At 33.8% G+C, this 25414-nt stretch overlaps 1 protein-coding gene across 1 annotated transcript; it reads right to left on the reverse strand.

Annotated features, from left to right (window-relative positions):
• Positions 1-23596: 23596 nt before the first annotated feature.
• LOC128676758 (uncharacterized) lies at positions 23597-25414 on the reverse strand. Its single transcript, XM_053757070.1, has 4 exons — positions 25260-25414; positions 24950-25117; positions 24291-24440; positions 23597-23827 (listed from the first exon to the last, which is right to left on the reverse strand). The coding sequence occupies exons 1-4, from the start codon at positions 25320-25322 to the stop codon at positions 23612-23614; spliced, it is 597 nt and encodes a 198-aa protein (XP_053613045.1). The 5' UTR covers positions 25323-25414; the 3' UTR covers positions 23597-23611.

Consider the following 25414-nt stretch of genomic DNA (forward strand, 5'->3'; position numbering starts at 1 on the left):
CTTTTATACTATCGTAATACTATACTTAGTAGATCAATAGTAGCTACACGTCGATAGTGTTAGTGGTATCATTAATTTTCACCCTAGGTTTAGACCTCGCTTTTAATTTTTTAAATGAATAAATTAAGTACTTACTCATTTATGCTTAAGGCCATTTTGTTTTGGAATCAATTTTATTTATTATAATACAGACTAATGTAATTATTTATTTTATTATTTATCATTATAATAGCGGTAATAGTGACATAATTATAATCTCATATGCATTTTTTTATAATTTTCGCTATTAATTAAAAGAAATTGAATGGTGGTTTGTGGTTCTAATATGCGTTTAGCTTAAACATAAGCTTAAGTTTTAACTAAAGGCTTATTTTTAACGCTTATCTCGAATGTCTGTACTTAGAGATTCGACAAAAAAATAAATCACTTCTCGAACACTAACCACTAAAATGTTTTATTTTATAATTTTTAATAAAAAAAAACTTTCTAATTTATAAGTTATTTTTAAGACATAGTTTTTATAACTATAAAGTTTTAGTTTTAAACACATATCTAGGGACTAGGGTGTAACAATAATGTCAACCCTTTGAGAGGGGTCAATTCGGACTGGAAGGCCATAATTTCCGCCCGTCACTGCAATCAGCAGTTAAATTTTTGATTGGGGAATTGATTGACTTATACATTTGCATTAAAAATAATTATTGCTACTCATCAGCGGCCAACCTATAAAACTTTACGTTCCCAGCTATGGAGTGTCGGAACCCAGGGTCCACTTTCTTACTTTTCGGTCGTTAACTTTAGTGCCTAGTTAGACGCAGAGAGAGAGTAGAGAGTACGCACATTATCGTTAATGACATCTAGCCTACTTCTATGATTTCTTAAATATTTAAATTCAAAAATATCATTTTACCATATTTAATTTAAGCCTCAACACCTCATAGTACGTCAAATCTAAGGCAAAGCCCACAAAGAAATCTTTCAAATGGACTTCACAGATTAAGTAATTGTTTTATGCCAAACCAACTGAAACGAATATAAGTAGTACAGTCAACCGCATAACAAGTTCCACTGTATGATACTTTATACAACGTCAATAGCGGAATTTCCAATAATTTTGGATAATTTGATATGCTGACTGTACGTCTAAGCTATAAGGTGCCATCACTGTGAATTAACTTAATATATCTACACTTTTTTTGTAGAGGTTAAAATAAAACTCTCGAACTTCTCACATGAAGCAACATCCACGCACACGAGGTTGGTTAGCAAAATAAAACGAGAATTTACATAATTAGATCGCTTAATCCCCTAACAAATGCATAGGTATCGTCAATAGCACGGCAATGGCGGGCGTCATTACATTAGCATAGCGTCGGGAAATCTCATGATTAACATTTTTATTAAACAAGGATTTACTTTAATCCTTTTTTATTCGACAATTAGAAGGTTATCGCAACCATGCCGCTCGTAAAGAGTTGAAACTGCTACCTATCGCTACGTAATTAACAAAATGGCTGACTTGGAAGATAACAACCTTTAATTGGACTTGTGGAGCATTTTTCTGGCGATTTACGAGGTGATTATTTGTCTATTAAACTGCTGTTTGTCATGATAGGAAAATGCGTTAATGGATGAAAGGGTGAAGCGGAGAGGTGCAGTCGGATACACACTAAATAAGTGTAAGGAAATTATGTAAAATTTTATTTATGTTAGGTCATTTTCTACGTCACTTGCCTATTATTAAAGACTTGCCCGCAGCGCCGCCTGCGTTAGCCTATGTTTGACCCCGGGTCATTAACTTCCCAATTTGTAAAATGGACCCAGCAGTTTAAGCTTTGAAATTGTGACAGTCAGACAGATTTTATCATTTATATTATTTATGTTATATTAGTATGGAATGTTTGTTATGAGTAGAACTATTCAACTGATAAATGAGCAAAAACACTTTTAATTTATTCACAACTAAGACATTGGCAGTTGATATGCAACACGGACATTGCAAAGAAACGTCGACGTCAGGCAAACATTTGTAAAATCACATACGAATCTTCAAAATAACTAAATTTATATATTTTTGCGGCACCACAGTCCCGAACTCAACTGGAACACATGAAGATGAGAGAAAAAGAGAGAGAGAATTGCTGAATGCTGCATACGCGTTAGGTTTGCACAAGCTTTGAATCTAGTTATTATACTTACCTTATTAAATATGCATTTTAATATGTATTACAGTCCATCTTGATTGCAAGATAACTTATAAACTTATTTGATAAGTGCTAATAAATCTAATTTCCAAAAAGTTACTACAAGACTTGTAAAATTTATTATACCATCTTGTTTTATTGAGTAAAGTACATTTTAAGTTTTTGGTCACGTCGTCTAGCTACCCAAATGGTTTATTACCAGTTCAAGACGAAAATTCACACTTTATGGCTAATCTGGTCGGATCGAAGAGCTACATGATGAAATATACGCGACTAGATTATGAACTGCTCAAACCTATGATGCAAGCGTGAATAGTTTACCCTGGGTTGCGACGCCTAACGGCTAAGGAAGTAGCAGAAATATAATTATACGTAAAAGATGAGAGTGAGCCTCTTTTACACGTTATAATTTGAACTACCGCTGCTGAGAAGGAAAGCCGAAAAAACACTTTTTCACATAAACTAAAGCTAGCTAAATCTGCCTAATATGATTTTTAACGTTATTTTTTCGTTATGTTACAAATAGATCCTTAATAATATTTTTAAAAATTACAAGCATTTTGGAACGACCACTACCGGGAAGAAATGCTGCTAGAAACTCATTGCGCATATCGTAACATCAAAGGGCAACCGATCGCACTCTAGTCGTCTGTATTTCATCACGCGCAGACACCGGAGTTAAAGAAACCTTTACGACACATGAGTAAGTGGACTTAAACAGTTCTCAAGGAATAAAAAGCTGACATAAAATGCAAGTAACTCATGCAAATGGCAGTGCGAGTGAGCTTGCAACTTAAATTGGCATTTTACTGGATTTATGATCGTACCTGTCTGCGATTCGTTTAGGATTTGGATCGATATTATAACACGTGCTGTTCCGTTTAGCGTACCATTTGGAATAACATAACAATTGCTTTAAAGATTTTAATTCAACCCCTCCAACTGGAAACGCATTCATATCGTCACTGACAATGCTTCAGCCGTGGGTGAGTACTACATACTCGTAAATTTAAACGATTCAAATCGATTTTCTTAAAGAAGAAAACAAATTGACCTCACCACTATTATGACAGTATGGATAACCTTAACTTGACGTACTCTGTATGAATAAATTTTAATGTATTCATCGAATCGCAGCAGAAAGATACTAGCTGATGAGCTTAGATGCGATTCGAATTTTAAATTCCAAATGGAGCACTAATCGGAATACCTATTTAAGACGAGTTTGCCAACAGGAAAGTCAAAAATCCATTGCCTTTTCGTCCACTGATCGCTTGCTTTAGAGTATTCATGTTTGTAGGATGTTTGACAACAAAATGACGCAAAATCTACGGGACATATTTAAACAATATTTTGTCCACTACTGGTTACCCTGCACGGAACTACATATATATGAAATACTAGCTGCGCCCCGGGGCTTCGCTCCCGTGAAAATTTCGGGATAAAAAGTACCCTATGTGTTATTCCAGGTTATATTCTACCCGTGTATCAAATTTACTTTCAATCCGTCTAGTGAATTTTGCGTGAAAGAGTAAAAAATATACATCCTCACAAACTTTCGCATTTATAATATTAATAGGACACACAAAACCTAATTTACAATTATAGGGTAGGTCGATGTATCGATATAAGATACCTACTTCCTAAAAGTTTTTATTTAACTTGCAATGTATGTATAAGAGTAAGTGTTTGTTCAGGAATATTACGGCTCAATTTTGAAACAGACATGATCAATCGATTGAGCTGAAATTTTGTATACACGTTTAATGATAATGCATTATTATAATATACATGACCTGATGTTGCACCCAGGAACGGCTCCCAGCGAGGGAATTTATCAAACTGTAATAACACGGTCATCAATTTCACACACGTGGCTTTAAATTTGATGATGCATTTATAATCAAAGATAGTGAACCAGAAACAGCTCTCAACGAGGGAACTCCTCAATGGTTTGATGCATAGACAAGATCTCTGACGATAATAAAATATTGTCTTAATAAATACATTTTTGTAAAAATCTTCATCTGTCAGTATCTAATTAATAATTAAAAAACATCATATATAACACCAATTTGGACACACAAATTGTAAAGATAAAATCTGAACTGAAATATTAAACTCTGTATAAGCCCCCATTAAAATCTTCTTACGACAATTAATTAGTATAATACGGCAGTTTCAAACACAAATCTCTATGAAGTTCTTAAATGACTTATGTTTGTTCTTAAACAGTTATGATCCTAATTATCGTGGCAATAAAATTAAGACACTCCTTTTAATGTCGCGACGTTAATCACACTTTTATATTGTTAAATTTTTTATTGCGTCGCCACGCCCACTTTTTTCTGTGAGACATTTTGCGTTTCATTCCTTTGCACCCTCCAGTTTATAGCCACTTTGGAGATAAATTAATTAAATATTTAAGTGTGTGTGTGTGCATCAGTCAACTTTGACATTAACGTTGAATTTAACCTACGCGCCGCTGACGTTTATCCGAAATGGCGTACTTTTAGTTTTTCTGCGCAGGTTAAAGTTAACGTCAAAATTGACTGGTGCACCAGTAAAAAATATTGATATCTTCTTAAATCTATTAGATTTAATTATCCTAAGAGATTTAAGAAGATATCAATATTTTTAGTACTGATTTTAAGTAAAAAATTTTATACAGAAATTGGACCTTTGTATTGACACGTTTTCATGTCTTCAAATTGTACTTGTAATATTTCTCTCAAATTTGACACTATCCCTTCAACAAATAATCGTGCTAAAGGTTTCTCTAACCCGAGGATAGACACAATAATCGAATGGGAAATACCTCCCTATAATAAAGTGTTATAAAACTTTTTAGTGTTGTATAGCTTTTGAATAATGAAAAAGAATACTAAGACACTTCAAAAATAAACTCTGTCATACAAACATTTTTAATTTCTTTTAATATCTTAATATTCGTTATCAGCACGAAGAGCTCTAGAATTTAAAGGAATTTAAGCAGATATATTTTTGTTGTCACTATCGCTGTGTATTTTATAAAGATTTTGTGGTTTTCTTTCGAATAAACTCGGAGTTCGAGACTAAACAAAAAGGACTCGAAGATGTCATCTGGAGATCAGTTAAATGGATCAAGTCTACGTTCTCTCGCGGGGATCACTCCACTAAAAGGGCGAGATGGATATGCGATTTGGAAATTCCGAATGAGCATGTATTTAAAACATGAAAATTTGTGGAATTGTATAAGGGGTTATCCAGAAGGTGACAGTACTCCAATAAATGTGAAAGAAAGAGATGATGAGATCACTTTGGCCAAGATATGCTTGACTTTGGATGGCCCAGCCATCACAAACGTCAGGAAATGTAAGAGTGCTCAAGAAGCATGGAGTGCTTTAGCAGCGGCTTACGAGGATAAATCCTTGGGACGTAGGTTAGCATTGGAGCGGAAGTTGTACAGGTACAATTTAAGTGATTTTGATTGTATGGAAATGTACATAAATGCCGTGATGTCTACTTGTCAGGATTTAGCAGATATAGGCAAAGAGATTGAGGATACATCTTTAGCAGCGATACTACTAGGAGGTTTGACAGCCAGATATGACCCTCTAGTAATGGCACTCGAGAATACTACGATTCAGATTACGAGCGAATATGTCAGAGGGAAATTGTTAACAGAATTTTCAAGGACATCTGTAACTGAAATGATAGAACCTGATACTGCTATGAGTGTTCAATGTAAGAAGCGCAATAAGAAAAAGGAGATAATTTGCTTTAACTGCAAGAAGCCAGGTCATAAGAAACCAGACTGTCCAATTTTGAAAAAGAAACGGGAAGGAGAAGAAAAAGGCAGATCTTCGAATTTACTTTGTGCTTTGAATGGATATACAGTAGGGGAAATCAACAAAGATAAATGGTATGTAGATTCTGGAGCGAGTGCGCATATGTCCGGTCGGTCAGATTGGATGGAAAATATTAGAGATTTTCCAATAACTGAAATAACCATTGCAAATGGAGAGACTTTATTGAGTGCCGGAGTAGGTAATGTTCCTATTACCACTAATTCTAACTCAAGACGTGGTATTAAAGAAGTAAAGAACATTTCTAATGTAGTATTAGTTCCTAACTTAGCTACTAATTTAATTTCCGTTAAGAAAGCAGTCGAAAACGGATTTACTGTTCTTTTTAATCATAAAGGTTGTACATTTTTTCATGCTCTTACTTTTTCTTACACAGGTGATGCTATGTTGCATGGGTCCTGTAATGGTGGATTGTACTCCTTAGATTGTACTGTAAGTCTTCCCAAACAGTTATCAGCGTTCGAAGTACAGTGTGATGTATCAAATTTTCGTTTATGGCACAAACGACTTGGTCACTTATGCCGAATAGGATTACATACATTAAAAGGTAGTAATGTTGGCGTAGAGTATAAAAACGTTGATAAAGAGCCCTGCATAGCGTGTATACAAGGTAAACAGGCTAGGAAACCTTTTAAACCCATAAAATACCGCAAAGCAACATCTAAGTTAGAATTAATTTTTTCCGACCTCATGGGACCTTTCCAGGTAGAGTCATTTCAGGGTAATAAATATACTCTAACTTTTATTGACGATTTTACACGTATGGTTTTTATTTATTTTATTTCTTCGAAAAGTGAGGTGAAAAATAAATTTTGCGCTTTTAAGGCCATGATAGAACGTGAGACAGGGATGAAAGTCAAAACTTTACGAACTGATAACGGTACTGAATACGTTAATAAAGAGTTATCAGACTATTTAGAAAAGGAGGGAATTAGACACCAAACTACGGTTGTATTCAGCCCACAACAAAACGGTGTTTCTGAAAGAACAAATAGAAGTATAGTAGAAAAGGCACGTTGTATGCTTTCAGATAGTTCTTTGCCTAAAAGTTATTGGCAAGATGCTGTACAGGCTGCGGTTTATTTGAAAAATCGTTGTCCGCATGCAAAGCTGGACGGCAAAACGCCTTTTGAGGCTTGGTATGGTAATAGTCCTAATTTATCTCATTTGAAGATATTCGGTTGCCGAGCAATGGTGAAGGTTCCAGATTTTCATAGAAAGAAATTGGATCCTAAGGCGCAGGAATGCATTTTTGTTGGATATTCAGAAGATCCACGAAGTTATTATTTTCGGAAACCAAGTTGTCCTAGAAAGTTAATAAAAGCTAGAGACATCGTTTTCTTTGAAAATGTGTTCTCAGACTTGGAAGTTCAAGAGACAGTTTCCCATCCTTCAACATCAGTTGATGTATTTTTTTAGATACGCCGAGTAGTCACACAAGAAGTCGAATTTCATCAGAAGAAAATTCTGTGGGTGTTATACCTTCGCGACAGGAGCCTGAAGTGGATCTTCATCAAGTAAATGATCCAAATACTTCAGAATTTTTTACTGCTGATGATATTTCTGATAAAGATGATTCAGGAAATCAGACAGTAATTTGTCCTGAAGAACGATATCCACTCAGAAATCGTTTGGCTAGACGTGATGATGCTCATATTGTCAGCCATACAGGTGACATTGATGATCCCCAGAGTTTCAAGGAGGCTATAGAGTCTGGAGATAATTTTCAGTGGCGATCAGCAATGGAGACTGAGTACAACTCACTGATTAAAAACAAAACCTGGACATTAGTAGAAAGATCAAATAAAAGGGTTGTGCCTTGCAAGTGGGTGTTCAAGATCAAAAGAGATTCGGATGGAGCAATTGTCAAATATAAAGCAAGACTAGTTGCAAAAGGTTTCAGTCAAGTTTGTGGTATTGACTACAATGAAACTTTTTCGCCAGTAGTACGCAATTCATCTCTCCGTACGCTGATAGCATTGGCGGCAGAAATGGACTTGAAGATGCATCATTTAGATGTAGATACTGCATTTCTAAATGGCGATTTGGAAGAAGAAGTATACATGCAGCAGCCTGAGGGATTTTCTGAACAAGGGGCAGAAGGGAAAGTATGTCTGCTCAGAAAATCGATTTACGGATTGAAGCAGGCGGCTCGTGCTTGGAACATAAAATTGCATCAAACTTTATCTTCTGTAGGTTTTACACAAACTTCTTCGGAACCTTGTATTTATTTGAAAAAGGTTGGTAATGAAACCATAATTATTGCGGTCTACGTTGATGACATTATTATTTTTTATAAAGAAAATATATCATTAGACAAAGTCAAAAGTGACTTAATGAAGTATTTTTCATTGAAAGACTTAGGCCCTTTATCTTATTGTTTAGGTTTAAATATAAATAAATCCATTCAAGGGGAAATATATTTAAATCAGAAAACGTATATTGAAAATGTATTGAGTCGATTTAACATGACGCAATGCAAAGCAGTTTCAACACCTTTGAATAACAACAAATTAGAGAAGAGTAAAGGTAATAGCGATTCTTCTTATCCTTACCAAAACTTAATTGGTTGTTTAATGTACCTCGCGGTTAATACTAGACCTGATATTGCGTATGCAATTAGTTATCTTAGCCAGTTCAACAACTGTTTTGATAAATCGCACTGGTTGGCAGCTAAAAGGGTTTTACAGTACTTGAGAGGTACATCGGATTTCTGTATTGTTTACAGAAAAACTGGCAAATATTTGGTAGGTTTAACGGATGCAGATTGGGCAAATTGCATAAGTGACCAGAAGTCATACACTGGATACTATTTTGTACTTGCAGGGGGTCCAATTAGTTGGGAATGCAAAAAACAACCAACGGTTGCTCTCTCTTCGACAGAGGCAGAGTACATGGCTTTATGTAGTGCTGCAAAGGAAGGCGTATTCTTACGCAGGTTAGTGTGTGACATAACTGGTAGGTTTGATACATTGACACTGTACAACGATAGTCAGAGCGCTCAAAAGATTGTGCACAATCCCGTCCATCATAGCAGGACAAAACATATCGATACAAAGTATCATTTTATCCGTGAAAAGATTTCTGAAGGAATAATAGATGTAAAATTTCTAGCTTCGGATAAAATGAGTGCCGACATTCTGACTAAGCCTTTGAGGCGAATAGCACATGTCAGGTGTATAAAGGATATGGGTTTGATAAATAGATTTTAATTTCTATTTATATTTCTTTATATTCTTTATATAGCTATATCGGTTATTTTGTATCATTTTTCAGATTTTTTCTGTACGTTTTGATTCTTTTTCATTAAAGGGGAAATATGTTATAAAACTTTTTAGTGTTGTATAGCTTTTGAATAATGAAAAAGAATACTAAGACACTTCAAAAATAAACTCTGTCATACAAACATTATTAATTTCTTTTAATATCTTAATATAAAGAGATATTTCATTTTTATATTTAAAGTAAGTAGGAAATCTAGTGGACCAATAATTAGGCTGTAAGGTTAACCTTACAACAAAATGCATATTATAAAATACACTTAGTACCAATTTTAAATTCCTAACGTTTCCTTTAACATATGCTTGCAGGAGCAAGGAGAACACGCCATTTTAACGAGCTGAATAGAGGCGAAGATTGGAAAAAATTCAAAGCACTTTTTGTCGAAATTCGTAAAAAAAATGTTTTCATTGTGAGAGTTCGCACAATACGAGAGAGGAAATGAGTCTAGGCGGGCCCTCAATTTAACAGGCGCGCCGCACCATGCCAGATGCATATTCTGTATATGCGCTTTGCAATTAGGTATCCTCTTTATTAAGTTTTAATGCTACATTGCGTGGGTGGAATAAGGGAATACAGTCAGCAATGCAATTAATTTGCGTTCACAAAAATAATGTTAGTTGCAAAATCAGACTTCGAATAAGGGAGGCGCACAGACATTAATAAAAATATTATTTAACCCACTCGACCGAACATTACTCTAGAACATTTTTAGAAGGTTAGCTTCGATACCTGGCTTTGCTTCCGTTGGATTTTCTATATGGTATAAATTTTAAGAAATAAAATCTTTTAACTATATTTTATGTCAAAGGAAATGTCCGTGAACTATCGTAAGGAAATGTTCGTTAGTAATGTATCTACATTTCATCTACTTATTATATGTTAACCATCAACTGGAGTGCAGGTTTCATCGGAAGCTAGTAAACTTACATTAAAAACAACAACAAATATTACGAAATTGTTGATACTGCAATGTAATTTTACGAACTAGACGGCAACACGGTAATTTAATATACTAAGCTTTGGTGGCACACGCTTTTCTGAAATTAATGTAGCCTTTGAAGATAACTCATATTAGCTTGCGCTCATTAGCATAAAACATACAATAGTACCTACCTATCTTTTAATAGTTGCTCGGCATATATAAGTATTTTTTTAAGTATAATAAATTCTATCTTAATAATTAAATATTTTTTTAAGTACTATTTTTTAGTAAAATAAATATACGAACCTATGTACGTGAAAGTTCAAGAAGTTGGGCTGAGTAGATAATTGGTGGAATTGGAAACAAACAAACATATAATCAGTGCTCAGTTTCCCATTTATAATATTGATTGGAAATATTAGGTCTACCTATTTGGGATTAGGATCGATAAACCTTATATCTACGTTAAAACAGGCTTCAAATTGTTTCATTATCATTATACTGTTTTCATTTTTTTAAAAGCATATATATTAGCAATAAAAAGAAAAATTTTGTTTCATCTACGACATAAAATTTAAAAAAGTTATGTCTTTTTTAATTTACTGGCAAAAATAGTGATTCAAAAAATAACAGTTCACGAGTAACCCTAAAACTACAAACAACGTAATTAAACATCCTGGGTGAATGACTTTTACTTTTAACGTCTCTTTCCAACTATACTTTACCGTAAATAAACGTTCTAGACCACGCTACAAATAAAAAGTGTACGGAAAAACTCGACCTATGAAAAAAAAACGTAATAGATTATTTTCCACAAAGAAAACATATAAAAATGTATGTTTATTATAGTTTTCATAAAAAGTAAACGGGAAATCGATATCTATTCATGAGAATTACGTGTTGATTTAGAGTAACGACGCGTGCCAAATTTTGCATGTTTATCCGCGCGCAAATTCAAACTGATCAGTTACAAACGATCTTAAAGTATTATACGGTTTAATAAAATTAAATAGTTTTTTTAAAAGTGGTTAACACCCTATTTAGTTTAGCGTTTAGTGTTTCATGCACCAAAAAAATACAACATTACATATTTTTGTCGATACATATTTTTTGTCGAGTAAACATATTTTCTTTCATTCATTAAGTATTAAATTAGGATCACTACATTTATTTCCGTGGGTGCCGTACGAGGCGAATAAGGGATATATAACTTTGGCAGCTGATAGGCAATAAGCACATGTACTAAGGAGGGTTTCAGGCAATCGGCTGATTGTATAATTATAGCTAGCATCAACATTTAAACTTGACTCTGGGTATAACATGTGTAGCGAGACTATGTAGGCTATCAATTCTACCCTAATTGAGAAAATTGTTAAAATATACTGTAGTTACAGTTCTTTATTAACTGTATTTTACTTCACCGCTCCCCGCTATGAAAAACTCATAAATGTTAACGTAAAATAAATAAAAAGCATCGACTATACAAACAATCTCCGGAAAAACTAATTTATGCGGCGCATTCAACGGAGAAAGACGCGGGAAATCTCTCTTTTATGTTTTCGGCCGAGGTTTAATATAAAAATTACTTTTCGCATTATCATGTGAGCCTGGTACTCGTAGGCGGGGATCGAGTCACAATTCACGAGGGCTTTCCACTCTTTCGTCGGATTATCTAACGCGTGACAGCTGCCGCCTTTTGCTTCCCTGGTACTTCTAAACTCATGATACGTTATTACAGGTTTTGTTATTGTTTCATCAGTATAGGGATCAGTTTAAATCTAAAATATCAACCTAGTTTATAATATTTATCCTATATGTTGCACTGGCCTCATAGCTACAACTCCGTCCAGTCGTTTCGGAGATTAGCGTGTACAAACAGACAAAAAATTTAATTTTTACTTTATGACTAATTTCTTCCATTATTTTTTGGAAATAAATATTAGATTTGGGTCCGTAAATCGTGAATCGCTAATCGTTTCCCGCTACAATTCTAAAAATATATAGTGCAAAATTGCTTTTGATAATTTTACGATAGAATTCTCGAAATGTAAATACATATAAATACTTACTACACATAAAACATAGCAATCTGTTTACGAAGCTTAATTAGCATTTTTTCTATCGTCTCTTTGAACTAAGAGCCCCATTGTGAAGCCCCTAACTATGAGGTCCTATGAGGCAGGCAATTTTACATTGCGTTGTGTATACGGTCAACTTCAAATCAAGTTATCCTGTATAGATATAGATCCCTATGACATGGTAATAGCGACGAATTTAGAATAAAATGTAGGTATTTTGTTGACTGGAGAATCAGACTTAATTAGTGCCCCTGTAATCATTAGTAGGGCTAATTTTGAGCGTATTTCGCGAACTAGATGGTCAGTTGACTGAAGGACTTTTAATCAAAAGCCAAAATTCGACTTTAACGAAATTAAAAGCCGGCGTTCATTGAAGTGTGAAAGTTGAAATTCAAAATGACAAAAAATGATAAAAAACAAAGGATTTTTTATATTGTACTTTACCATTCTTCACCTCCCTTTCAAAGAAGTCATCTGAAGAAGTTCATGTTCTCTCCCAAAGACGTCAACATTTTACCTTATTGAAAACACATCTCCATACTCTCAAATTATGTTAGTAAAGATTGTATAAGAAAATAAAACATGATACGTACTGGCAATATACGAATAAAAAAAATTATAACTAAGTTGTCATAGAGTCGATAGTGAAAGCAATACTTATTCCATTCAAATATTGAAACAAAAAATGCAAACAAAACACTTTTACATTTTCATTTGTGTATCCATATTTGATTCGCCCCATCCCTTTGATTGTGACAAAACGAGGGCATGGAAAAATCGCGTTGGGTGCACTTTGGCGACGTCATATTTTTATGACGTAACGTATTTATTGCGAGCGTATGTTTGTTCCCGTTATAACCACTTAATTTTTCCGCAACGTTTTCCTCTAATTTTAAATTTTGATCACTTTCTATTTTTTGTCAACTGTGCTGTGTCAAATTATTTCTCGCTTTGACGAGAATTTTGGGAATAAAATTAAATAAATTACACATACACATACAAAATAAAATAGACAAACACCTAAATTAGACAAAATTAATCTTATTTAATGTAAAAATTAGCTTAGTTGATCAGTCTTCCACTTTGTCAGACATAATAATGAGGTGTCGTTTTCGTTTTTATTCTTATTCATTACTTACCAGTGACTCGAAATGAATCTTAGCTTTGATTTTATTTTGACATTTTGACGACCTCGGTGGCGCAGTGGTAAAGTGCTTGCCTCTGAACCGAGAGGTCCCGGGTTCGATCCCCGGTCATGATAGAAAATGATATTTTTCTGATTGGCCCGGGTCTTGGATATTTATATATGTATTTGTTATAAAATATACTATCATTGAGTTAGTATCACATACACACAAGTCTGGAATTTACTTTGGGGCTAGCTCAATCTGCGTGATTTGTCCTAATATATTTATATTTTATTTCTATGATATACCCATCTAGGTTATTATTTTGAACAAATTGTTTGTAAATTTATTTGTGGCCTATAACTAAATAATTGCATTTATTATATATGTATGGTACGCGATAAATCTGATGATGTTTCAAAAACTACTAGTCATAATATTCTTTGCATTTTTTAAAAATTAAATATTAAGATCAAACAGGAATAGTCGCAAACGATTCTGTAATGAATGATGTTTTGCATCAATGCTGACACACGAGTTGTTGCTTGTTAAAAAGCGCCTTTCATGTGAGTGAGCAATCAACGGCGAATTTGTTATGATTTCTATAGATACTCACCCATAATAGGATTTTATTTTATCCTTCTTTTCGCGTGTCGACAGCATTTGATAACGACAGATGAGTAATGTTTTTCTAAAAAGAAACCACCTCAATGACTTAATTTGTGGCTTGACGTCAGGTCAATGTTATAGTGAAGCGGTGGTGGTGTAATGGTTAAGACGCGCCTGTGGATCAAAAGGTCCCAGGTTTCGAATCCTACTCGTACCACATGAGTTTGTATACCAATCTGACTCATGTATGTTTTCATAAACCACAACTTGCTTCCGGTGAAGGAAAACATCCTGCACACTGATTATTGTGTGTTTCATTCCACGTAATGACCACGACCCTCAGCCATGAGGAATACAATCATTACACCACCACCGCTTATTATTAATTGGAATTAGTATTATTGTACAGTTAATAGGCTCAAAAATATTATGCAAACTAGCAACGGTAAAGTTAGTCATTTTCCTAAAGAATCATTCTAATATTGCTGACTGCTCACAGTTTTATTTTCGTTACAATTTCAACCCTTCAATAAACTCATAAAACTTTTCTTCACAAATGTAAGAAGTTTATTATACAGAAACAATAATATTTCAAATTCAAAATTGATACCTAATTTCAAAAATCACCCTTCAAACAACGAATAAAAACTTTCCTTTATAAGGTATATGATGGTTCGATTGAAATCTATTACAATTCGAATTTTGAATCGATACCGATTTGAGTATTTCCCGTATCATTTGTTCCATCTCCACGTACAATTTTAAATTGCTTTCCTGTGTTCCCCCGCGTGTGGAGAAAGATTTGTTTTAAAAGATTGACGCATATTTGGTCATAGCTTTAGGCGAAATTGCTCATTCTGTTGAATATCTTTAGGGTTTGCCTATGATTTTTACGCGCTTAGAGAACCGTGAAGACGTGCACCCTCTTAAAAATATGTATATGTTATGTTACACGGCACATGTTGTTTGAAGTAGGCTTCAATATTGTGTTAAAGAGGACTTTGTATCCTGTGATACTAGAATTTTCCAAACTTTATATCCTCTGCCATTTTCTCCAGTGGGCTCTTTAGGAAATCTTTTAAACTCTCAATAATAGGCATGTAAAAATAAAATGAAACCACTTCCTTTCTTACATTTTCAGTAATTCATTTTTAAATAAATCAAACAAATGTAGCAAACATTTTCAAATAATCGCAATCATTACGCATCATAAATTGCATAATATGAATACAAATTAATAATTTATAATATACCGACTACGATGTGACAAACGGCGGAACAAATATAAGCCGAATTATCAATATACAACCGGGAACCGAGAAGTTATAGTCGAATAATATCACTCACTTGGAAGCACTATCGAAATTGGTATCGATAAAATTTGCGTAACGTTCAACGATTGGTGAATAAATTCACGTAATTGCTTATTTAATGTGACATTTTGTTAACTTTTCCGGAGTGGATCCGATATGATTTCGAATTCCCCCAAATTAGTTACCTTCGTACTTATGGGTGTGTTTTATCCTAAATAGTTTTTTTTTTTCTTCAAAAAATATACTTTTTATAACTGTAGAAGGTTGTAATCATTTATTAATTATTTAGTTAAATAAGTAACTAATATTACTGGAAGCATTGTCTAATCTGTGTTCATATATAAACGTCAACAAAAAAACATTCAATTCCCGTGACTATTTAACTTATTACAATCAAACTTTATTTCTTTTCATTAACTGTCCAAAAGTATTATACATATTTAAATAATTTGTTTAACAAAAATAATACGTCACACAAAGGAAAAAATTGAAGCATTTGAAAGAACTATATCATTCTTGGAGAGTAAATAATTCTTTACTCTCACACAAGCGCTATCCATTACTTTTATTACACTGCCGGTGACATATGACAAAAAGAGCCCAAAACGACTTCATCACTAAAGTTCCCGCATTTTCTAGACGAAACTAAACTCGTAAAGTTTATGCAGTGTCAACATATTTTCAGAAACGCGAGCCTTTTATTAGACTGAGCTGAGATGATCGCGGAATCCCCTCTCTCACTGTTTATAGTCAGTGAGTTAACGCAAGAAAAATGAGGAAAGTTAAAGGGGACGCTCAATGAGAGTTTATTAATTATTGTCTTTTAGGGTAATCTAGTTTGGCATTGAGGCATTGTGTCTAGAACGCGATCCCGCGTTCCAGTTGTCACCAGTGAAAAACGATCTGACAAAAATTTCCTTTATTTATATATTTATTTGTCAGTTAATGAAATTGATGATTTAACTATCCATTTTGCAGGCCATGCAATTATGTATTTTTCATCTATAATTTGTTTGTGATTCACTTCACATAATTTTAATGTATACATTCTACAAATTGATTTTATTGTAAGTATGTTACAAAAATGATAAGCAATTTATCAAAGAGGAAAATTTTTTTAGCTCGTGCTCCCCGTCTATACCCGAGTTCAAACTTGAGTCGGGCGGTATTGCAAAAGTTTTTAGCGCAACGAAAATACAACGGAACGCTTTCAGAAAAGTGTAGTAGATTGTTTTTCCTATTCCGGATTAACTATACACACACGAGTACAAGTATCTCAATCTCATCGATATTATCCATCCGTACTAATATTATAAATGCCTGTCGGTCTGTTTCACTTTCACGGCTAAATCGCTAGACCGATGACATTTGGTATGCATGTGGTAAAAAACATTGGCTACTTTTTTAAATCAACCACTTAATTATTATAATGGGGGTTTAAAGTTTATATGAAAATCGTATCTGTTACTTTCGCAGATAAATACACGCGAGCGTAGCCGCTGGTAAATGCTAGTATTACAATAGTTCTAGCTATGCCCCGCGTCTATACGTTGTCTTAGGTTATATTATTTGTGTACCAAATTCATTCTTATACATACAAGTAGATTTTTTGGAATTGAGTTAACAATCGTAGTTTAAAGTAGAAGTATTCTTTTTCGTTTTGACCTTTTTAACTTTAACATTTTTAAATAAGGCAAGTCGTAACTTGCCTTATTTAAAAATGTTAAAGTTAAAAATATTATTATATTTTTATGTGCTTATTTGATAAATTCTCCAGTTTCGGTCAATTTGATGCTTCATAAAAAATTCAATGCAAAGAAAAATAACGAATGTCTAATCGCAGATTCGTATTGACTTTCTCGTTCTCATAAAGAACGTAGACAAATCTAATAAATGTATCCTTACATACAGTTTGCGTTTTACGATATCTCTGAAACAATTTGTATTCGACCTGCGCGGGCCGTAAAAGAGCACCTGGCTCCTAGACTAGAATTTGTCCAGCATAAGATGCCTAATAAGTCCTTTATTGATACATATACTTCTACGAATTCAGTACTTGCTTGCTAGTACATTACTTATTTCTGGGGGTAAAAATATGCCTATGTCAATTTTCAATATATTTCTTCCGAAATTTCATCACAATCGGATGTGAATTATATGGTGTTTCTGTCACGCCAGCACGAACATGCTATTTGTGTGTAAATCCTATCAAATTCCAAACCGAATAAATATTTTTTGATCAATGAATCTGATGTTAATACCTATAGATATGCATAATTAAAGTTCCCTTTGAATTAAAATAAAAAACAAGTAGATAGTAAGTATAATGTACCTTCTTATCATGTGTGTGTATTCCAAAAATTCTGTTGTATTCTTTATTAATTGACAATATTTCTTACATTATAAAATAAACTAACATGGTTTAACAAATGAGCAGTTTAGCTAGTCTTTCAGTCTGCGCAATCAAGAGTTGCTATCACTAATAAACTGACAACTGATAAAAAAGCGCTTGGCCCTTAGACTAGAATATGTCCAGTACGAGATGCCTAATAATTCCTTTGTTTGTAGGCGCCCTTAGTTTGTTCTAGAGTTCAATGTACTGAGTTCGCAAGAATCCTTTTTACCTTTTTATCTACGATAAAAGTTCGACAGTACTTTTTAAGACTCTTGTTATATAGGTATAGGTTTCCAGTTTTGTTCAAAATAAGATGGGTTTTAAATTCTTTCGTATTAAATGATTTGCGGTGGATTTATTTCGATGTTTTAGATTTGTTTAGAATTTAGTAAGGTTTCCCGTATGTTCGGACGAATTTAAGAACAACTTTCAATTGTCATAACATATTATCATTTTTATCCATTTAAATAGGGGAAAAAATATGTGGGAAGTACCCAAATTTTTTTGATCATAAATGCAAAAATTGAATGTTGGTGAGGATGTTTGTTATTGTTACTCATTCACGAAAAATCTTCTATATAGATTTTATTGCAATTTTATACACGAATATATTAATATCTAGAATAATATGTTTTCTCGATATCCCCCATATCTGGGCGAAGTATATATATATGTATATACCTAACTGAGAAAAAAATATGCCCGCTGCTTCGTTTAAACACCGCAATGAAAAACCAGAAAGGTATGCCGAATCCGCTAAGTTCACCGCGATAGTATGGAGATTACATACCATTATGTATATCATAGGTATTGTACCTAGATAGTTCTGTGACGGGCTTATTTTGTACTCAAAGGATGTTAGTGGATTAAACTACAGCATGGAGCCGGATGCATGGAAAGTCGATGTTCAAACTTTTCCTACGGGATTTTAATGGACTTCTGATATTTTGTTTGTTTTCAGTTTCCATATAATGCTGTCTAGATAGGGACTTTCTCTACAATGTAGCTACGGAAAGTGACGTAAGTCATGTTTACTTATACAATGTTACGGCTAAACCCCAAAGTGTGACGAGACCTACCTGGGAGCAGCCGGGCTCAATTAGCTACACCTTTACATAGTTTTTTTTGCATAGTTTACATTTTTTTGGACTAGATCTATATTTAGTCGTTATCGTTCCGGCTAGACCTATGTACAACCGGTCGCAGATAAAACGACTGTAACTCTTGTAGGAAGGTTTAAATTTAACTTCAAATACATATTCCCCAATTTATGCCATTAAAATATGATAATGTACAAATGCAATTAAAACTGGTTAAGTCTAGACAACGCCGGTTCGCTGTCGATTTCAGCGAAACTTCAGTTTAAATATTTCCCAACAATTCATTTAATTTAGTTAACAAGTAGCGTCGTGTTCTCCACAATTGGACTTTAGAGAGTCAGTTATTTCAACCAGAACCAGATTTCTTGGCTTTCAATTCGAATGCTCATTTATTTCTACTATTATATAATATAAAAAGAGACGTGAAAAATGCCTGAATTCACTTGTTTTCTATCTCTTTCATCTGAACATGGTCCCGGTTTCAAAACTTTTAAATTTTGAATATTCAGCAATGATTTTATTACTACTGTTATTGGCAGTTGTGAATACTTTTTTTATTCTTTAGTTGCCCGATCAAAGAGAGTGGCCCTATTCTATGATGGAAACCACACGTCATCACAGTTACTGAAGAAGATAAAATTTAATGGTGATGACGAGTGGAAAGTATCCTCCTTAATAACATGTAACTCTAACCAGAATTAATGAAAACGGAAACAATGTTTTCCTTTTACTGTTATTACTATATACCTCTGTTTGCATGTTACAACTTTTGTATCTGAGACATTAATGCAAATAAACTTTATATCTAGTTAGATAGACATCTACAAAAGATTAAAAGTTGAAACATGCTAAACAAAGGTAAGTATAAATATCTATAACGGTTTTCTTTAATTACGGTTCAAACGTCTAGCCAGAACTTTTTGGGGACCATTCTGACCGCAATTTATGTAGGTACTAATTCACTAAAAACGTAGGTATCAATATTCTCCAATCCGTGATGAGCATCAATAAAACATACGTCGTTATCAGTACCGTTCCACTTGGGTCGTAATTCCGTGGAACAAAGGGGGTGTATTCACGAGATCAATGGGTACAGAGCAATTTACAGCTTACTGCACTGTAAATTCGCCGATATCGTGTCGCCTGCGGCGGCGAGCTGGAACGCCAGCACATATATAGGATATTAAAGTTTCCATTCTGTAAAAGAATTTGAACGTTAAAATCGTAGTTTAAATAGGATTGGGCAAAATGTAATTAGTAGATATCCAAAATGTCATAAAAGCGATATTTTTTTAATTAAAAAAAAATGCTATTTTGTGCCGTTAAAATAGAAATTGTTCAGAATGATGATTCATCTACGATTCGCTCAGTTCAAGACTTGAAATTAAAAATTATAATTTTTGTATATTGTATAGGCGTATATACTATTCGTAGGATTTCAGCTCTCTGGATAATTTAAAATCATTATATAACTAATAATAAGAGAATTATGCATGCCTTTAAATCCAAGTTGATGATAAGAAAATATAAAACGTACAGTAAACGTACGTAAGTACTTACAAAGTTGAAATTAAATTTCGAAGATTCCGCTCTGATTATATGACCGGCCGCCTGCTAGCCGTCATCACCCCAAGGCTATATGTCCCTGTCGCCTCGTACGACATACAGGGTAGGATATGGAGTGGTACTATTCTAAGGCGGGATCACACGCTAAGAAGTATTCTCCAGTAGTGAATATAAGTCTTATTAAGGTCATAAGATTTTTCAGATGACAAAACTTTATGGTGTACCTTACAATCGTCATAAAAACGCTCGTGGTATAACTACTAGTAATAAAATATCTTGTAAAAATAGGGGATAGGTTAGATTGTACGATGACACCATATTATTTTTTTTATGATTTGAAAACAATAAGCATCTTGGTTTTATGGACTTATGAAAGTAGTGAGGGTTGAAATTATAATTTCACCACATACTTCCTCAACAAAGTTGATGACACTACTCATCCTTAGAGTTGGTCACACCAGTCAACTTTGACATTATCATAAACCTGCGCGCCGCCGGTTGCCGATTAGATAAAATGGCAAAAAATCAAACTGCGCAGAAAATCTTTGCGTTTTTCTGCGCAGTTTAATTAATGTCAAAACTGGAGTTACTGAGATTTGGTCCCATATTACCAGAAAATAAATTTCTCGAGAATTTTCTAGCTACTCTTGTCAGTCAGCAAATCAGAATCATAAAACCGTCCCATTAGCTAACTGCTTTCAGCATTGATGTCAACCAATACATTTTGCCATTCACAAAATTCTAACTCCAACTGTATCGTAAAAGTTAATTTTCTCTCGCTTTTGAATCGCCAACACACTATACATGAGACGATGGCTTTAAAAGTAATTACACTATCTTTCAGACAATTTTCAACTTTGCACGCTTATATTAAGGATCAAATCAAAGTGGTGCTGACTAGATTTGGGGTGCAATATTATCTTCTTCACATCCAAATAAATGAGAAAAAACCGGGTCCAGCGGACGAACTTTTTAATTCGTAATTACAGGACAGCGTCCAAGCTTTAAGCACCATTAGCTTTTTTCCTATATGTATCTCGTAGGGGGACTCTGTTACTATACGAGCAAAATGTAATGGGACATTTTATTGTCCACATTCAAATTAGTTTTTGAAAAAGGAATGTTTATTTGATGCTTCTTTTATTTACGTTAATGTAATGAACAGATTCAAATGATGTTATGGTCTCTTTTAGAAGCAGTTTCACGGTAACGTAATTTTTTATACATAAAGGAGACATCATAATAACCATGTTTAGTTGTTCTTCATGCTATAATATACATTACCATTGTAAATAATTGTCTGGCACTAAAATCACTGCCTATGAAAACTACAAAATAATTGTCAAATAATAACTTTTGTCAAAGTGTAAACAATTCCGAAATGTTCATACGGAACCTTTTTTTTATCAATGTCCGTAAAATCTCGCCGCAAAAAAAATTCTTCATTTCCAAAAGATCTCGAACCAAGTGACATTAATAAAGGAATGTTTACATCCTCTTATGGAAAAGTGCGTCGTTAGCAAAACTCCATTTTATTACAACTGCGGCGTTTTGAGTGCATTTTGAGGATGTTTGAGTACACTTCTCACCTCCCTTACGCCAGTTATCACGATTTCTGATGCGCAAGTCTTTTTTGACCGCTCGTTTGTACCATTTTCACCTTACGTTGTCTGATGTGATTTGGGATCGGGAATGTTCAAAGTGTGTATTCAGTTGAATCATTTTAATTTCTGTAAATCTTTTTTATGTCTATATTTTTGGAATTACACTTATATTTTTTATCCAGTCTCAATTACACTTATATTTTATCTCTCTAAAGCAATAAATGCCTAGTGCGGGTTTTCAAATAGAATGTGAATTCAAAAAGTGCTGGCAAGATGTGCGTGCTGGAACGTGCGTAGCGGGGAGGAAAAAGTAGGTAAACGGACCTTGGGCTCCGACGCTTTACAGCGACAGAAGAAACTGGGAAGACGCTCAGATGAGACAAATCGCTTTCGCGTGTCATTAAAAACGGCATCCGACCAGCGGGCTGGAGGGCTTACCTACCGGTCGCTGTCCCAATTTCTGTCACCACTCCTTTATAACCGTTATTCCCGCTCGATTCCAGAATTCTTTCGTCTCATTATTGTATTCAAAATTAGTTAAAAAGCATTGTGTGCCACATATAACAAAAACATTTTAATAGTATTGGGAAATATCGTCTAATATTATTAAGATAGTGTTAGTTACTAAAATTTACAACAGTATTTTATGTTAGGTAATTTAAATTTTCATTTTTATTTTTTATCTCCGCAATTTAATTTATATCATAATCAATGTCAAACCGCTCAAATATAATCTATTCAAACCGAGTTATGAGTTTATTGCTTCTTTGGTTTTAGAACCGAACAGCAACAGTAATAACAGGCTTTTACTAGCTACCTACTACAACAGCAGATTTTTCACAAGTTTTCCCCGTAAACACTCCAGTGACACTTCTCCACATCAAAGTGCGACATCCTGAACAACTTTGCTCTCAAAAACCCTGATTCTCCTTTCGGAGACTTTCAAGTGAGGTCCGGGTACACGTCTTTTCAATTTGGAGACACTGTCTGTATGTGACCATATTTTCCTACAGTCCATTTTCATAATTGGCTATAAAAAAGGAAATTATATTCACTGTTTCATAGCTAGGTCTTAGCAACAAAACTATGCGGTTGTGGTCAAGTGGTTAAGATTGCCCGCCTGTGATTGTAAAGTCGAAGTTCCTACTCGTGCCACATGAATTTTTATACCAATGTGACTCATTTAAGTAGATTATTTTTCATATAGCACCACTTACTTCCGGTGACTGAAAACATCGTAGTTAAATATCTAAGCATAATAGTTACCATACCATAATATTTCATTAAATTCGACCCTGAATATTTTTTGTTTTAATTAGCTTACTCAAAATTTATATAATTCCTTGGTGGTTCTCAGAGCGTTTGTCGTCCGCTGCAGCGGCCAAGCTGTCATAACGATCAGTCAATTACCGTAGTATAGATTAATTATTTTAAGACAGTAAAACGAATTCTTGTCGTTGTTAACATTTGAAATATTGTAATGGCAACGCGACCGCAACGGTCGAAAAACTCTGAGGACCAACCAATTACAAAAATGAAACAAAAATATATTTTAGGCATATTTTATTTATCACAATCATCATCGCCATCACCCTCTTCATCAGGACTCTCGTGCTCCTCAATAGAAAAACCAAGAACGTGACACGATATAGGATGTGTTGGATCTGTAAATGTTTTGACCCCACAGGAATATTCCGCAACGTATTCTGGACACAGGTCTTGGAATTCGTTCATATTTAATGTTATCGGCTTGTCGCCATTGAGGAGATGATATTTTCCCTGGAAAAAAGTATTAAAATTACGATCCACCATCCTTTACTATGCTAATAAAAACAGCTGAAAACTTTTTATTGAATTAATTATATCTGAGCCATAAATAAATAAAATCGATTAATTCTGAAGATTTCTATAATTTTTTATATGATTTTATTTGTCTAAACGCAAACTCTCTCCAATCCTTGGTCGCGATTACATCTGGAGCTGTGATACGCGCAACCCGCGGTCAGTGTAAAAGATAAGCCTTAAAATTTTAGAGAATCGACTGTAATTTTACAATCTCATGCCCTCATTGGAAATGTTATTTTTGCCTATTAACTGCCAAGGATTTTCCTTACGATGTTTTCCTTCACCGAAAACTTGTAGTTTACTTGGTGGTCAATGAAATCTACAATACAAGAGTCAGATTGGTGTACAAACTCATGTGTCGCTTCGATAGAAGAAATTGTCTGATATAAATACATACCACGTCTATGGGACAAGCGGTGATGTTCATAACTTGCAAGACCTGTTGCACCGGCGAGCTCTCGTCTTCCATACTCTTACACAGAGAACCACCCATCGACATTGTTTTCTGTTGTCCATTTTCAGTTTCTTTCATTATCATTAAATCAAACTGTAAACAAAATATATCAATATTCACAAATAATCTACACTAACATTTTACATGTGAAATTGTATTTGTTTATTCAATATTCAATTGTTTTTTTTTAATTAAATGTAGTTACCTACTGGTGAAATATTTTTAGTAGTTCCATAGATTACGTAATACACACAAACTTACAAACACTTTATCTTTATCCTGCTTAAATAAAAGCGAAAGTTTGTGAGTATGTTTCTTACTTCTTTACGCTTAAACGTGTAGGCCAATTTTTATTAAATTTGGTATTAAGGTAGCTGACGCCTTGGATTAACACAGCATACATTTCATTCTGAAAGTAAGCGATTCCCATAGGAATTGGTCAAACATTCTGGCAGTCATCAGCCATTTATAAAGTAGATAAAAGCGTAAGTTTTTTTTTTCAATAATTACGCGGGTAAACCCTCAAAGTGCAGCTAGTATTATTAGATAGTATATATACATTTGTGTAGATTACAAGTAGGTACTTGAATAGTGTAATTTACCTGAATTTCTTCGTGGATTTCCGTTTTTAATTCGGTATAACCTTTAATGACAAAATGTGATTCGCCACATTGACTGACAACATCATGTGTTATGCTGTCTGTAAGAAGATGTTTGTTTTCAAAATCTTCACAGTTTTGTATGTTGCCGATTACAGCTTTGCAAGTTGTCTTAAAAACAAAATAATATTGTTTAAAACATAAAAAAGGAAACTTTTTCAAAATTACATAATAGCTTTTTTAATAATTTAATAAGTAAAAGTGAAAAAAAAAAAACCAATGCTACATTATGATAAAAAAAATAACTACATACCTTTCCGTTCACGAATTCATTAAATAAAAACAAAATGACACAAAAACATAAACGAACAAACATTTTAACCAGAAGATGGTGAAACTAAAACATTATTTTATTATTACACGTAATTTATATATAAAAACTGATATTAATCTACATACCTAACTATA

Source organism: Plodia interpunctella, chromosome 16 (assembly GCF_027563975.2).
Source record: "Plodia interpunctella isolate USDA-ARS_2022_Savannah chromosome 16, ilPloInte3.2, whole genome shotgun sequence".
In the NCBI taxonomy this organism is placed as follows: Eukaryota; Metazoa; Arthropoda; class Insecta; order Lepidoptera; family Pyralidae; genus Plodia; species Plodia interpunctella.

Excerpts from the sequence above, each read along its gene's own strand:
- LOC128676758 (XM_053757070.1), bottom strand. The coding sequence starts at position 25,322 with ATGTTTGTTCGTTTATGTTTTTGTGTCATTTTGTTTTTATTTAATGAA. Across the intron at positions 25,118-25,259 it reads ATGAATTCGTGAACGGAAAG|ACAACTTGCAAAGCTGTAAT; the intron begins GTATGTAGTTAT and ends TTTGTTTTTAAG. Across the intron at positions 24,441-24,949 it reads AAATCCACGAAGAAATTCAG|TTTGATTTAATGATAATGAA; the intron begins GTAAATTACACT and ends TTTTGTTTACAG.